This window comes from Palaemon carinicauda, chromosome 1, assembly GCF_036898095.1.
Source record: "Palaemon carinicauda isolate YSFRI2023 chromosome 1, ASM3689809v2, whole genome shotgun sequence".
NCBI lineage: Eukaryota > Metazoa > Arthropoda > Malacostraca > Decapoda > Palaemonidae > Palaemon > Palaemon carinicauda.
The window spans coordinates 48411562-48429826 of NC_090725.1; the positions used below are offsets into that span (position 1 = coordinate 48411562).

General features: G+C 31.3%; 1 protein-coding gene across 1 annotated transcript in view; it reads left to right on the forward strand.

The window, feature by feature from the left end:
• Positions 1–17272, forward strand: part of LOC137642066 (serine-rich adhesin for platelets-like) — a 23807-nt gene extending 6535 nt beyond the window's left edge. The window contains exons 4-13 of the mRNA XM_068374626.1: positions 494–563; positions 1448–1581; positions 4159–4227; positions 5654–5788; positions 6290–6323; positions 7727–7788; positions 9620–9745; positions 11285–11420; positions 14130–14246; positions 15201–17272. Of these exons, the coding sequence (XP_068230727.1) occupies positions 494–563; positions 1448–1581; positions 4159–4227; positions 5654–5788; positions 6290–6323; positions 7727–7788; positions 9620–9745; positions 11285–11420; positions 14130–14246; positions 15201–16630 (2313 nt within the window). The 3' untranslated portion in view covers positions 16631–17272. The remainder of the gene's footprint in view (positions 1–493; positions 564–1447; positions 1582–4158; positions 4228–5653; positions 5789–6289; positions 6324–7726; positions 7789–9619; positions 9746–11284; positions 11421–14129; positions 14247–15200) is intronic.
• The last annotated feature ends 993 nt before the right edge of the window (positions 17273–18265 follow it).

Here is an 18265-nt window from a genome sequence, read left to right on the forward strand (position 1 = left end):
TCTTTACACAATCTCTAATTTGACTTTGAATTGTCAATTGGAATATGTCCATACTTAATGAATTTCATTTGGGTGTTCTACATGTTAAATGGTAATGTTTTAAAAGTTGTGCCAATGAATAATCAGCACATCAGTAACTTTATTATCTTTCTGCTTAGTAAAAAGAAAGGGGTTTTCAATAGTTTGTCAATTCATGTACAGAGTATAAAACATATATACATATATGCATGCATATATATATATATATATATATATATATATATATATATATATATATATATATATATATATATATACAATATATATATATATATATATATATATATAAATATATACAGCATATATATATATATATATATATATATATATATATATATATACTGTATATATATGATTTTGTTGCTTGTCCCAAACGAATTGCAAATGTAAAAAACTTAATGATGTTGTTTGTCATATCTAATTATGATTTTCTTTTTTTATCATTTTACTACAGAACTTCCAGAATATGAGGACACTTTCGGGGTCCGTTTTCGACGAGAAACCAACATTTGCCTCCATCGATGGTAATATTGCAATTTATTTTTTCAACTTTCTATCCATTGTAATTTGACAACTTTGGTTTTAACAAATAATCCCATCCATATAAAAAATACCTTGGCTATTTAGATAGAAAATAAAATCCAATTAAATATTCATAATTTCTATAAATTACTTATGCTATAAAGTATTTCTATAAATGAATGGCTACATCCTTATTTACAATATTAAAAAAAAAGAAAAACTCACAGGATAAGTCATAGATTAGGCTGTCCAATTTGCAAATAACTATTTTGATGTTTTCATTTTACATTTGAAAAGAGTTCTATCATATTAGGTATAAATGGAAACTATGTTTTCTTGTTTAATCTACAGTGTTGTTAGAAACTCACAGTCATCTGTTTATTTGTATTTTTAAGAAAAAATAAATTGAAAGAGTTTGAGTAACAGAGGAATCCAGTTGAATTCTATTACCAGAATTATAGAAAATATAAAATATCTCAGTACTGTTAGTTACAAAAAAAAAATCTATTGAATTAATCAATTTTCTCTTACTCTTACTTCAAACTATATATGCAAATCTGAGAAGAACGAATAAATTGAAAGAGTTTGAGAAACAGAGGCAACCAACTGAAATCTATTACCAAAATTATAGAAGATAAAAAAAGTCCATAGAATCTAAGTACCGTTAGCTACAAACAAATATCATGAATTAATAATGTTCCTGTCACTTACAACTATATTTGCGCTTTCCAGAAGAACAAATAAATTGAAAGAATTTGAAGAACAGAGGCAGCCAACTAAAATCCTTAAAATTATAGAGAATAAAATATGTAGAGAATCTAAGTACTGTCAGTTATAAAGAAATCTCATGTATTAATCTATAGTCTCTTTCTTCAACCTTCTCTAGATATAAAGGCAGTGATGGATCCCATATATGGTGAATGCGTCGTTCAGAAATTGGAATATTCCAGACCAAACGGATCTCTCGATGACGAGAAGGTGTTGAAAGACGTCGACAGCATCAAGACAAACAGTACGCTTGTAAGTTATACCAATTTTCCTTCTACCATTTGCTTGAACAGTACCTGTGGTAGCCTGTTGGAAACGTCCCTGCTTCGCGATTTACCGCAATGTGGTTCGAGTCCTGTTCAAGCTCCATATTTTTTTGTTGTCTCTGCAACCTCGTAATCCTTCAGATCTAAGAGTGAGGTGTTTAAGGGAGCCTATAGGTCTACCTGTTGATACATCAGCAGCCATTGTCAGGTCCTCCCTGGTCTTAGCTTCATGACATTGTCTTGCTAACCATGGCAATGACACTGTCCCTTGCCTCTGCCATTCATGACCTGCTTTTAAACCTTCAAAATGCATTAGCTTGAATAACGAAGCTACGAGTTTACTTCGGATTGTTGATATAAAACCCTCAGGATGACAAATAATTCAAGGGATGATTAAATGAAAATTATGATTCATTGATTTGATCAAAGATCTCTTGAACATGTAATTGCTAGATTATAATGTAAGTAAGAATAGATTGATTCTCGTAGCTTTTGTTCAAAAATATAGTTTACCGACACTTGAAAGCTCAGAGAGAGAGAGAGAGAGAGAGAGAGAGAGAGAGAGAGAGAGAGAGAGAGAGAGAGAGAGAGAATGCTAAATAAGTTCCGATCATCAAGCCTATCAAAATTTCATTTAAAGCATTTTTTACTTTCAATCCTGGTATATAAGTACGTCTAAAGTCGCCTAGTATTATTTTGTTTTCACCTGCAAAATAACTTATCAAATGCGTTATTAAATGATTGCTAATTTCTTTAGTTTTCCTATATTTCACAAGATATTTCACCAAATTGCGTCTAGGATAAGATGAATTCCTTTGACCCATGGTATTGTTGCAAAAGGTCGTAATTATCGATATTTCAACTCTCTCTCTCTCTCTCTCTCTCTCTCTCTCTCTCTCTCTCTCTCTCTCTCTCTCTCTCTCTCTCTCTCTCTGCGTGTGTGTGTGTATGTGTGTGTGTAAGCAAGATTACATTAAAACAAACAAGATTTTTTTCGGACTCACAAGATTTAAAAGGCTTAAAAGCCGTTCATGAATGGCAGAGACATGGGGACAGTGACAATGCCCTAGCTAGCAGGCCAATACTGTAGAGACTGACCATATATACATATGATCAACACCCAAGCCCCACCTCCTCCTTAGCTAGGATCAGGGAAGTCCAAGCAGTGGCTGCTGATGAATCGGCAGGTAGAGCTATAGGCTCTCCCAAAACCCCAAATCCTTAGTTCACAATCATGGTGAGGTTGCAGACAATACTGAAACTACTAGAAACTATCAAACTTGAGCGGGACTCGAAACCTAATCTGGCAGACCATCAGGCAGGGATGTTTCAAATAGGCCACCACAACCTTAAGGAATTATGGATATCATTATGGACTTGGATTAATTCTAGTTGTACATAAATTGTATCCTTAACTTGTATATCCAAAAGATGGTTTGTTCTGATTTTCGTTCACGAAAATATGAATTATTCAGATTAATAATGACGTTAAGTCTTGTAGTTTTAATCATTGATTTTTCAAAAGTGGTTTGTGTGGAATCTGATTTTATGGTAAATTAGTAATAGCTTTGATTAAAATCATACGATTTTCAAATGTACTTATTTATCATTTCTTTTAACTTATTGTTTGTGTATTCAAGTACCTCCTTTAGATTTCTGAGAACATACAATATTTGATCGATGTGAAATGTTACATATATATATATATATATATATATATATATATATATATATATATATGTGTGTGTGTGTGTGTATGTGTGTGTGTGTATACACACACACACACACACATATATATATATATACATGTTTATATATATATATATATATATATATATATATATATATATATATATATATATATATATATACTGTATACATACATATAAGTTTTAACATTATTAATATCAATATTATTAAAGTCCATATAGACATATAGAGAGATACTATATGTATGTGTGTATATATATGAATATATATATATATATATATATATGTGTGTGTGTGTGTGTGAGTGTGTGTGTGTATGTATATATTATTTTGTCTTGATCCTATTCTTCATAACCGAAAGAAATCTTTAACTTCACCTTATTTTATCTGCACATAACGAGTAAAATATCTGAATAAGTAATTGTTATGAATCATAAATAATTACATTGTTTAAGTTTAAAATCCCATTTATTTAGAATGTGGGAAAGTACACCAGAAACCTAAACCTCTTCGTTATATATTCGCAATTACATGAAACATATTCCTATCAAGACAAGGCTTTACGTGTATAAGGTGTTATTTAGGACTCCTATATATGGGCATTTAGTCTATGCATTTCATATACTGCATTGCTATTGTTTTTTCTTTTTTTTTTTTTTGCTCTCTCCCGCACTGATAATAGAAAAACCTGTTTAAGCTTGCCATCGCATGTTTCATATTATTGTAATTGTTGTGACATTCTTGCTCTGAACTGTAAGTATATAAGCTAGTTTCTGTTGAATAAACTTCCCGTACATTTACCTCGCCTATCTATTAGCACCTAACACCGACCTTGCCCCACATTTCTTTTCAGAAACTCTTCCGATTTAGAGCTATGGCGACCCGCTGTTTGAAAGAGGCCCCTGGGGATGACGCTGCTAAGGTAAAAAACTAATTTTCAAAGGTGTCTTAATCATTTAATACAACTTTCAAAATTGATAATCATTAACTCATTTGTGAGCCAATCTTATAAAGAACGTTTCTGTGCTTAAAAGGTTAAAATAACATTATCTTAATTTATTGTCTGATGGTTGAAATACCATAGCTATTATTTGATACATGCACGATACAAAGATTCCAGAATTAATCATCATTAACTCATTATTATTATTATCATCATTATTATTATCATTATTATTAATAGGTAAGCTACAACCCTGCTTGGAAAAGCAGGATGTTTTAAGCCCAAGGGTTCCAACAAGGGAAAAAGGACCAAGTGAGGAAAGGAAATAAATAAACTATAATGTGAAGTTATGATTAATTAGAATAAAATATTTCAAGAACAGTAACAATATTAAAACAAATCTTTTATATATAAACTATAGAGAGTCTTGTGTCAGCCTGTTCAACATATAAACATTTGCTGCAAGTTTGAACTATTGAAGTTCTACAGATTCAACTACCGGATTAGTAAGATCATTCCATAACCTTACAAAGAACGCTTCTGAGCCTAAAGTTACATTATCTTTATTCTCGTCTGATGATTGAATTATTATAACCAATAAAATAAGATTCACACTTTTACTTGAATGTTACTCTTTGATATATTTCATATAAAAGAAAGCATTAATACTCATGAAGCAATAAATAGAGTTATGCATTTATTTGCATCTCATTAAGGTTTAAACAATTTTCATTATTGTTTTTATCTGGGGCAATGTTATCTATTTCAATATGTATTTAGTTTTTTAATATATAACACAACTTATCCTCCTCTTAAAGTGTTATTCCAATAATATATATTAGTCAGTTTTCCACATTTGTATAAAAACTCAGTTTTCTATTACTATTTTTTTTTTGTCGGGAGTAATACTATCTATTCCTATACTTAATTGTTTTTTTATAATATATATAATACAATTTGTTATTTTCCTGAGGTATTTTCCTATAAAATATATTAGTCAGTTCTTCTCATTAAAATTTTTAATTAATAATCTTTATTTTGTTGTTTTAAAACTGAAAAGATCAATGTCATAATATCATTTATTGCCTGTTGTAAAATTGTAAACAATACATTTACTTTTTCTTTATCATTTCCATAGAGTTCAATCTAAACTTAAAAGAAATAGGACTTATAGCATCCTGCTTTATAAACTAGGGTTGTAGCTTAGCTAATAATAATAATAATAATAATAATAATAATAATAATAATAATAATAATAATAATAGTAATAACAACAACAACAACAACAACAACAACAAAAAACAAGATCAACAACAATAATAATAACAATATTAATAATAATAAATAAATAAACGATTTTCATAACACAAACTCCATTATTCTTTTCGTTTCTCCAATTCTTCAGGATTTTGCCTATTTCCTGAACTGCCTTCATTCAGAAGCTGATAATTTCTGTGAAGAACAAAAGAAAGTCGTGGAAGTCTACCTGAACAGTAAAGTACAACCTTCACGTTGCAAGGCAGTGCAAAGCCATCCTCAAGTAAGTTGCTTGGTGCCTTAATCTCTTTCTCTAATGAATATTATCTTAATGTATCTATGGATTTGAATTTTCCATATAAAACCATTTTCTTGAATAGTGAAATTTCAAAGGAAAACAACACTATTTCAAGTTCATTATAGCTTTAGGCTAAATTGTCACTTTTCATTAAAATTTCAAAGGAAACCAACAACTTTGTTGTTAAAGTTATGGGAAAGAAATCTAATCTAAATAGAAAATTCATTATTCATTACCTGACCGTCATAGCTTTAGGCTGAATTATTATTTTTCATTATAAGATACTCTTATCAATATTCACTAATGACTTTTTTTAGCTACGATAATCTTCAAGACATTAACAAAATAAAATGATTCCACTGAAGAACATATTTTTTTTTGTCCTCTATTACTGTTCTTCATTTAACAGTCAATGCAGTGAATTGTTGTGAATTGGGCATTTATTCTATCGGAAGTCTCCTCGCTAACAGTTCCTAATATTTTCAGATGGAGCAGTTTCTGGAAATGTGTAAAACCGATGGTAAGTTGGCCGTTTTTACATTATCACTATTATTCTTATTGTTATTATTATCTTCATTATTGATAATATCATTATTGTTATTATCATTATCATTATCGTTATCACTACTATCAAACATGTTATTCTTATTGTCATAGCAATACATAAATTTTTAGTTAACACCAGGATTTACAAATGAAAGATAAGACATCTGACCCAACAGAGGCCACCATAACAAAAGTCTAAACTCCAGAACTTAAACTATACTTGAAAATGACCTAGTTTCGTCTGATTCCTGACCCACCATTTGACTGAAGATATAAGATTCTACTATAAAGAACTCAGCTGAATCATTACGGTGGAAAAAAAAAATCACCCATATAAACGTGCTACAGAAATCTAATTTAAACCTCATAGTAGAATCGAATTTAAGACTCCCAAGTGAAGATCAAGAACGTTGCCAAATGAATAGCAGAGATTGGGGCCTCTTACCACGCTTACAAAGAAAAGTAGTGTGAGCCCTTCCATGTCCTCTGTTGGATCATCAGAGAGTCCTTAATTAAATCTGGAAATGAAATAAAAATATTATCATTAGGATTATCATAATTATTAATCTTATTATGATAAGTCAATCTTTAAAAGGCATTAGCACCACGATTAAGATAAAAAAAAATTTGGCTTTAAATGTTATTGGTGATAATACCACCACTATGTAATCAATATCAAAAGCTTAGTAGCCTCTAATTCACACAGCATTATAGGGACCTGACTACAGTTTCCTTTATCCTAAAAAGATAAGCAAATCCAGCCAAGGTGCTGTGTCTCTTAGCAAAGAATAAGAATCCCAAATAATTGGAAAAGTGAACCAAATAAATGAAGGAAAATAGTATTTTTTGAATGGAGAATTATCTTTAAAAAAAGGGCCATCAAAATATCAAAATGAATGGGAATAAAAATGATGCAATTTAAAAAAGATATACATATAGTATATTCATATAGAAGATATATACCGAAGACGGAATATGAAGAAATAGTAGGTAATAAGAATGATAAACGAATCTTTATCCGTCGACTGTTGACTTTAAAACATCGGATTACTGATAAGTGTTAAAATATGATTGCATATTTACACACCCATATATATATATATATATATATATATATATGTATATACATATATATATACATATATATATATATATTTATTTATTTATTTATTTACATATATGTATTTATGTATATATACATATATCTATAAATATATATACATATAAATTATATATATGTATATATATATATGTACATATATATACATATATATATATATATATATAGATAGATAGATAGATAGATAGATATATATACACACATATACTGTATACGAATATATCATTCACGTTAAACTCTTTTGTCACAAATTACAGAAAGTAAAGACGTTCCAAAAAGGCGAAGGAGAAATACATCTGGAGGAGAAAGTACTATACCGGTAATTATATTTATTGAAGTTATATATGTACTGTATATATATATATATATATATATATATATATATATATATATATATATATATATATATATATATATATATGTATATGTATGCATAAACTTAAAGGGACATGTGATACTTAGATGCAAAACAAACAATAAGGAAGATGAAAATATTCTTCAAGAGGGCTGATTTATTAAGAAGAGTTTTTGCTATGTATATAGTACATTGAGAGTGCATACCTGCATAGAGATACCAGCAAACTTTAGCCCTGATAATGTACAGTTCTGCAAATGCCTGTATTTATATTCATACTCTCACTGTACTATATATACTGTAAAATTATTTCTCAATAAATCAGTTTTCTTGAAGAAGTCAAAAACAAAACTTGTCATGTTTCACTCTAGATTTTCATCTCTTTTGTAGGTTTTGTATATATATATATACTGTATATATATATATATATATATATATATATATATATATATATATATATATGTGTGTGTGTGTGTATGTATATATATATATGTATATATATATATATATATATATATATATATATATATACAGTATATATATATATATATATATATATATATATATATATATATATATATATACAGTAAATATATATATATATATATATATATATATATTTTTTTTTACTGTATATATATATATATATAAATTCTATCTCTAGCTCTGTAGATTTTAATGTTTTTAAATGAGCCACAAATATCCTTTAATATCGCGTTCACTCTGTTGCAAGATGCAAGCAGTAGACACTTTTCTTTTTCACGGCCAAATTATAACTTTACCTCAAAGAAGAAATTATAATAAGCATTTGACCAAGCCGAATGGGCTGCATCAAATGTTTACCCTTATTTCTACTCTACGTTAAGGTTTGCATCCTTGGATGTGCACAAGTAATTATTAAAATATTTCCTTGTAAGTCTGTGGGCATACATAATTCTTGGTATTTGTGGCTTATTTGAATATATATATATATATATATATATATATATATATATATATATATGTATATATATATGTGTGTGTGTATACATGTACATATATATGTATATATATATATATATATATATACCTATATATATATAAATATATATATATATATATATATATATATATATATAAATAAATATATATACACGCACACACACACACACACACATATATATATATATATATATATATATATATATATATATGTGTGTGTGTGTGTGTGTGTGTGTGTGCTTCCCTATCTATATTGTTCGCTAGTTTTGGGTAGTGCCATATATTCTGTTCCTTGGTCTACCACTGTCTTGAGGTAGAGTTCTCTTGCTTGAGGGCATACTAGTGCACACTATTCTATCTCATTTCTCTTTCTCTTGTTATTTTTAAGTTTTGGTTGTTTATATATGACAGGTTTATCTAATATTGTTACTGTTACATTTTTAAATATTTTATTTTGATTGTTCATTACTTCACTTGTAATTTATATATTTCCTTAATTCTTTTCTTCACTGGGTTATTTTTCCATGTTGAAACCCATTGGCTTATAGCATCCTGCTTTTCCAACTAGGGTTGTATCTTAGCTAGTAATAATGATAATAATAATGCATGTGTGTCTGCATCTGCGTGAGTGCACTTTATTTGTGTGAGCATTTATGTATGTAGAAACATTTTAAGAATTTTCTAAAGCTTCCCTTTTACACCTATATATCGGAAAAGTCGTCAATCGAGATGAAAAAAAAAACTGAATCTAAGATAATTAAAACATAATTTTAATGTTTTGTTTACTTATGTTTCATAAAACTTTAATTTACAGGAAATTGCTCGTCATTCTCTGTGTTTGGGAGTAAGGTTAGGTTACTACACACGACGAACTGGATTCAGTTTTACTGACCTTAATGAAGCCGTAATGAGCTTGGAAGGATGGAGTGAGCTTCCAGAGGTTAGTGACTTGGTGGATTTTCGTGTTTTATATTTTCTTTTATTTTTTAGTTTGGTCTGTTTTCATATACCTTAGCCTTCTGAGCTTCATTTCCTCACCTTTTCTCTCTTCAATAATTTTTAAATAGAGTAAATGACGGAAGTGACTACGTTAGAATTGTTTTAAAACTTCTTTTTTTTTTCCTTTCTTTTTAAGTTTGATCCGTTTTCATATAGCTTAGCCTTCTCAGCTTCATTTTCTTAGCTTTCCTAACTTCAGTAACTCCCTTTTTAAGAAAATGATGGAATTTATTACATCAGAATAGTTTTAATTTTTTTTTTTTTTTTTTTTTTTTTTAAAGTTTGATCTGTGTTTTTCATACCCTTTAGCCTTCTCAGCTTAATTTTCTTACCTTTTCTCTCTTCCGTAATTCTCCAATGATGTAAAAGATGGAATTTATTACATTAGAATAGTATCAATAATTTTCTTTTTTCCTTTTTTGAAAAGTTTGGTCATGTTTTTCATATAACTTAAACCTTTTTAACTTCTTTTTCTTACCTTTCCTCTCTTCAGTAACCCCATATTTGAGTAAATGATGAAACTTATAACATAAGAATAGTTTTAAAACTTTTATTATTTTTTTCCTTTTTTGAACAGTTTGGTCTGGGTTTTTCATATCCCTTAAACTTTCGAAGTTTCATTTCCTTACCTTTCCTCACTTTAGCAATTCGATATTTGAGAAAATTATGGAATTTATAACAAAATAGTTTTAAATCATTTAATCTGATATTTGGATTTTATATAAATATATATTCTCACTTATCTTGCGTATCAATGTTGTTACTCTTCTTAAAATATTTTATTTTCCTTTTTTCCTTTCCTCACTGGGCTATTTTCCCTGTTGGAGCCCCAGGCTTATAGCATCCTTCTTTACCAATTAGGGTTGTAGCTTAGCAAGTAATAATAATAATAACACTAATATCTCAGGAAAGTGAATAAGTATTATTTGTGAGCTTGCTTGATAAAAATTCCTATAAACTGATCACAAAAATAATTCTAAACCCTTTAATCTGATATTTGGATTTTGTATAAACTTAAATTCTAACCTATCTTGCATATCACAGGAAAGTGAACGCGATTTATATGTGAGCTTGTTTGAGAAAAATTCATATAAACATAATTCAGTATTTTCATGAAATATCCAGCCTACTTTAATTGTTCATTACTTCTCATATAGTTTATTTATTCCCTTACTTCCTTTCCTTACTGGGCTATTTTCCGTGTTGGAGCCCTTGGGCTTATAGCATCCTGGTTTTCCAATTAGGACTGTAGCTTAGCTAATAATAATAATAATAATAATAAAAATAATAATAGTAATAATAATAATAATAATAATTATTATTATTATTATTATTATTATTATTATTATTATTATTATTATTATTATTATTATTATTACTATAATAGTAATAATAATAATAATAATAATAATAATAATAATAATAATCTTTCATAGTACAATAGGACGAACGTTTTACTAATTTGTAATCCACATTTCAGGATCTCCAGACAAACCTCAATTTAGCATTGACAGAATGTAGCAGTTTGGTCGGAGGAAGCACAACTTCTTTCACAACTTGGTTCGAATGGGAGATGTGCATAAAACCAAAAATAATTAACCTCTGTGGATTCGAAAGTAAGATATTATGTAACATCATTGTAAATCATGCTAATCACCATTGGTGTTATTATTAAAATAGTAGGTTGCCCAGGGCACCACCCATCTGTTGAGATACTACAGCTAGATAGTTATGGGATCTTTTGACTGGCCAGACAGTAGTACATTGGATCCTTCTCTCTGGTTACGATTCATTTTCCCTTTTGCCTACATACACCACACACACCGAATAGTCTGGCATATTCTTTACATATTCTCTTCTGTCCTCATACACCTAACAACACTAAGATTACCACACAATTCTTCTTCACCCAAGGGGTTACTGCACTGTAATTGTTCAGTGGCTACTTTCCTCTTGTTAAGAAGAGAAGAGACTCTTTAACTATGGTAAGCAGCTCTTCTAAAAGTACACTCCAAAATCAAACCATTGGTCTCTAGTCTTTGGTAGTGCCAAAACCTCTGTACCATGGTCTTCCACTGTCTTGGGTTAGAGTTCTCTTGCTTGAGGGTACACTCGGGCACACAATTCTATCTTATTTCTCTTCCCCTTGTTTTGTTAAAGTTTTTATAGCTTATATAGAAGATATTTATTTTGACGTTGTTACTCTTCTTAAAATATTTTATTTTTCCTTGTTTCCTTTCCTCACTGAGCTTTTTTCCCTGTTGGAGCCCCTAGGCTTATAGCATCCTGCTTTTCTAACTAGGCTTGTAGCTTAGTAAGTAATAATAATAATAATAATAATAATAATAATAATAATAATAATAATAATAATAATAATAATAATAATAATCTGTCAAATTAAGAAAGGAACATTGTTTTCACAGAGTAGTTATTAGTAATATATTGTATGAATATAACGATAATGAAAATTTTCAAGTATATCATGTCACTTTTAGAAATATAATGAAATTCTAACCGATGGAAAATTAGGTAATTGAGAATAAAAAAAATATATTTTCGTGAAATGCTCATTATAAGATAGTATAACAAAGGATAACCGTTTATATTTTCAAATTCCAAATGCATATTAAATAGAAATTCCAGAAATAATGAAAAAAAAATATTCTCATATGACCTAAATCACCAAGATGGGAAAGGATCCCAACAAATCTTAACTTACAGAACATTTGAGGATGATCTGAAATAAGAGATTCATATTCAAAAAGCTAAAACGATAGTAGAATTTGAAATAAGAAGAAAGCAGTTTAAAGGCCGATCATGAATGGCAGAGGCAAGCGACTGTGACATGGCCCTAACAAGCGGGACAATGCCCTAAAGACTGACCAAAATTACATCTGATCAGCGCCGAAGCACTTCTTCACACAAGCTAGGACCAGGGAGGGCCAGGCAATGGCTGCTGGTGTCTCATCAGATAGACCTATAGGCCATCCTAATCACCTCCCCATCCTTAGCTCACAAAGATGGTGAGGTTACAGCGACCAAAGAAACTAACGAGTTTGGGCAAGAATCAAACCCCAGTCTGGCAATCACCAGGCAATGACGTAACCAAAAGGCCACAAGATGAATGTAATTTGTTGCATGATTACTGCAACCTTCAAAAGTCATGCTGGGCACAAGGGTATTAGAATATTAGAAGTCCTCTTGCTTAAGGGTACACTCAGGTACACTATTCTATCTTATTTATCTTCCTCTTGTTTTTCAAGTATTTATAGTTATATATATGAAAGATTTATTTTGGTTTTTTACTGTTCTTAAAGTATCTTATTCTAATTGTTCATTACTTCTTCAGTAGTTTATTTATTTCCTTATTTCCTTTCCTCCTTGGGCTATTTTTCCCGGTTGGAGCCCTTGAGATTATAGCATCTTGCTTTTCCAACAAGGGTTGTTCCTTAGCTAGTAATATTAATAATAATGAATATATAGAGAATATAGATAGATATACTGTGGTTGTCTATGTGGTAACGAGCCTGATTTGTGATCGCCAGACTGGGGTTCGAGTCCCACTCAAATTCGTTAGTTACATTGGTAGCTTCAACCTCACCATCCTTGTGAGCTATGAATGGAAGTTTTGGGGAGCCTACAGATCTATCTCCTGAGTCATCAGCAGCCAATGCCTGGCTATCCTAGGTCCTAGCTTGTGAAGAGAGGGGGCTTGGGTGCTGATCATATGTATATAATGATCAGTCTCTAGAGCATTGTCCTACTTGATAGGAGGCCAATGCCGCAGTCCCTTGTCTCTGCCATTCATGAGTAGCCTTTAAACCTTTAAAGGGACCACTAACATCACTGATAGAAAAGATGCATGCTTCTAAGAGTTCCCTTTTCTAATCACAACATATGAATCATCAGAAGTTGCTTACTGTATTGGCAAAAGGTACAGGAATTTCAGTAGTAAATCAATGTATTAGACTTCTAAAAATTTACGTACAAGAGCACCTCACTGACCATGAAGGAAAATGGTAAGAGCTAAAAAAATAATGTTAACGCCTAAGGTCGTAATATGCATGTATACACACTCGCACAAACAATTATACATACATATATATATATATATATATATATATATATATGTGTGTGTGTGTGTGTGTGTGTGTGTATAAACACACACACACACACACACATATATATATATATATATATATATATATATATATATATATATATATATGTGTGTGTGTGTGTGTGTGTGTGTGTGTCCATAGTCTATGATTTGTAAGGTTATATGTATTTATCGCGATGAACAAAGAAATTAATTTCCTTTTCAGATAACATAACAAATACCATCTTACCCCTATTGGACGCAGAAGTGGCAGGTGTTGCCTGGAAATATGTTATAAGCGCCGTTAGTATCGCTCTGGACACTAATGGTCCACCACTTAGAGGTAATACAATTTTGTTTACAGTTCTGTTCCTATTCCTAGCACGGAAGATCCTCTTTGCTATAGACATTTTACATCTAAGTAAATGTAAAATAGCTCTTTACACAATTTGTGCTTTCCATAGGTAGCTTAAGATGTGTTAGCCCTTTCATTACCAGTGGTTAATTCAGCAAAACTTTTGATGTAGGAGACCGCACAAACCCTGGCTTATTAATATTTATTGGAAAGTTCTCATCAAGACCTATCTTATAAATACCAGCATGATATGCTTTAGATGTTTTTAAAAGATTTTTCCCTTTTCCAAATTTTGACTAATTCACCAATAGCACTAAAATGGTTAATCTTTTGCTGTGCTGTTGAGTGAGTGTTGATTTATCAATCTTTTAAAGTAGTTCAATAAGTGTTGATTTATTATTAAAGGTAGCCCACGTAATTAAAGTTATTGTTAATAATGTAGCAACATAACATTCATATCTAAAAAATCAGATTATATTATTGGGTTGAATTTAGAAATTTCAGCCTCTCAATAAGGATAAGCAACAAGTAGGTTATAATACTATTTAGCACTGAAGTAAATAATTTCCCAAAGAGATAAATTAGGAATAAGAAGACACTTGCTGATGTCAGACCGAATAATCATGATGATTTCCCTTTCGTATATACCTCTCGAAAAGATTAGGATAACCATGAAGTTTGAAATATCTCACCAAACGTAGAGATATATCATCGTCTCATTTAAACTCATTCTCGTTGACTTATCATGCATTCTCTGATAATCTTTAGATAATTTGGAGAATACAACTAACAAAAATTTTCACTTGGGTAATCATTTCATCAGGAAATATTTTGACAGCGTGTTTGACTGTCTCTAAGATTGATATCATCAAAAGAAAATAGATTTTTGTTTTAATTTTCAAAAGTAGAGCACACGTTCTAGAGGTGATTTAAATTTTTCAGGGAAATCCAATGGAGAAGTAAGAGGCCGTCGTTCTTTGGAGCTGGATGACTCAACTTCCGCAGGGTTATCCAATGAATCCCTAGGCACTGGAAAACGCAAGCGTTCTTTGGACGACTTAAATTCTTCTGGGACATCCAATGAGTCTGGTGGCCAAGGAAGACGTCGCCGTTCTTTGGATGACTTGAATTCCTCAGGGTTGTCCAATGAATCCCTTGGCACTGGAAAACGTAGGCGTTCTTTGGACGACTTAAATTCTTCTGGGACATCCAACGAGTCTAGTGGCCAAGGAAGACGTCGCCGTTCTTTAGATGACTCAACTTCCACAGGTTTATCCAATGAATCCCTAGGCACTGGAAAACGCAGGCGTTCTTTGGACGACTTAAATTCTTCTGGGACATCCAACGAGTCTAGTGGCCGAGGAAGACGCCGTCGTTCTTTGGATAACTCAAGTTCCTCAGAGTTATCAAATGAATCCCTAGGCACTGGAAAACGCAGGCGTTCTTTGGACGACTTAAATTCTTCTGGGACATCCAATGAGTCTAGTGGCCAAGGAAGACGCCGCCGTTCTTTAGATGACTCAACTTCCACAGGGTTATCCAATGAATCCCTAGGCACTGGAAAACGCAGGCGTTCTTTGGACGACTTAAATTCTTCTGGGACATCCAATGAGTCTAGTGGCCAAGGAAGACGTCGCCGTTCTTTAGATGACTCAACTTCCACAGGGTTGTCCAATGAATCCCTAGGCACTGGAAAACGCAGGCGTTCATTGGACGACTTAAATTCTTCTGGGACATACAACGAGTCTAGTGGCCAAGGAAGGCGTCGCCGTTCTTTAGATGACTCAACTTCCGCAGGGTTATCCAATGAATCCCTAGGCACTGGAAAACGCAGGCGTTCTTTGGACGACTTAAATTCTTCTGGGACATCCAATGAGTCTAGTGGCCAAGGAAGGCGTCGCCGTTCTTTAGATGACTCAACTTCCACAGGGTTGTCCAATGAATCCCTTGGCACTGGAAAACGTAGGCGTTCTTTAGACGACTTAAATTCTTCTGGGACATCCAACGAGTCTAGTGGCCAAGGAAGACGTCCCCGTTCTTTAGATGACTCAACTTCCACAGGTTTATCCAATGAATCCCTAGGCACTGGAAAACGCAGGCGTTCTTTGGACGACTTAAATTCTTCTGGGACATCCAACGAGTCTAGTGGCCGAGGAAGACGCCGTCGTTCTTTGGATAACTCAAGTTCCTCAGAGTTATCAAATGAATCCCTAGGCACTGGAAAACGCAGGCGTTCTTTGGACGACTTAAATTCTTCTGGGACATCCAACAAGTCTAGTGGCCAAGGAAGACGTCGCCGTTCTTTAGATAACTCAATTTCTTCAGGGTTATCCAATGAGACCCCAGGCTCTGGAAGCACAGGCTTTCTTTGAACAACATAAAATTGTCCGGAACATCCAACAAGTCTAGTGGAAAAAGAAGAGGCCGAAGATTTTTGGATGAGTCAAGATCCTTAGGTGCATCCAATGAGTTCGAAGACAGTGAAAGGTACAAGCTTTCTTCTCATTAATTATATTCCTTCAAGGAATCCAATGAATCCAGTGGAGCGGAGAAAATAAGGAAAGTTTTATTTCTCCAAGGAATTCTATATTACTCAATTATGGCTATGTAAACTGATATTTCACATTTTGAATTTTTTTATTCCTCAGGAATTATTACAATTCCTTCTCTCTGCAATTAAAACATTATTCATTTTTTCGTAATTTTATCCTTGTTTATAATCTTCCCAATTAAGTTACATAGAATTAAATTTTAACTGTATACATCACCTTGATCTTTGGCAAGTTTCATTGACAATCTGTTCAACCCCTTTTACTGAAGAAAAAAAAAATATCAATTCAAAATTAAGCGCATATAAATCAGAATTTTTTTTAAAAAGTTTATTATGGTTTGTAATAATTAATACTAATTTGGATTAAAAGATATATAGAAATAAACCATGGATAAACTTGACCAAAGGATAAGGTGAAATATTTTTCTCTTAAAGTGAATCTTTTCTGCTTTATTTATCATTATTTTAATTTGCACAATCATTCAGTGTTTTCAGAAAAAAATAAAAACTCTTGCATCACTACTTTTTATATAATTAGTACCCCAGGCTTCACATAACTGTCAATTTCTTTACGGATCAAATTAAGGCAATTGGGTAATATATAAAATTAATGTAGAACTGTTTATCCTAAACAAAATTTTTGTCTTTATATTATCATCATTTTATTCATATATACTATATCAGTTATGTAAGTCATAAGTATCAGATAAAATGTTCCAAAGCTGTAGGAAAGGGAAGAGCAACTTGAAAAATCACTAAAAATAAGTCCAGTTTATGAATATTGAAGGCTAGTTGACTGTAACTAGGCCTCCTTATATGAGAAGAAACAGTAAGTAAGGTTATTTTCATAAGATATGAACAGAAATGCTATCCCTTAGAAATAACGAGCAAATTTATGACTATTGTCGCTCATCAAAAAGGTTACCTTTCATTTGGCCTCATTTAATAGGAAGATAGAAGAAGACTGAATAAGATTAAATAAAAGATTTGGTGTGAGCACTGAGCGAAATCATTCTAATCTAAAACAAATTTCTCCTGACTTTTTGAAGACACTTTAACTAAATTTGTGAATGAAAGCGAACAACAAAGCAATGTTTTTTTGAGTGTTGGATTTGATTGAGAGATCCCTGTCTTCAGGCACTGAAAAGAATATAATAGTAACATTTCTATTCACTTAAACTGTAAATATTGCAGATAACAATTGAAGGAAATCCTTTACAAAGAAAGTGCGAACAGACGATGGCTTGCTAAGAATATTTCTAATCAGTCTTTGCATTAAAGGTATCAAGAACACTGATGAAATACTGTTTAGTCCAACGGATAGGATGACCAAAAATTAGTAACGGGGGGAGAACATCAAAAGAAATTAAGTTGTAGAAACATTAAAAATAATAATCTTGAGGATCAGTGTAGAACTCAATACAATAGGAAAAATGGTAGAGTAAACTTTTAAATC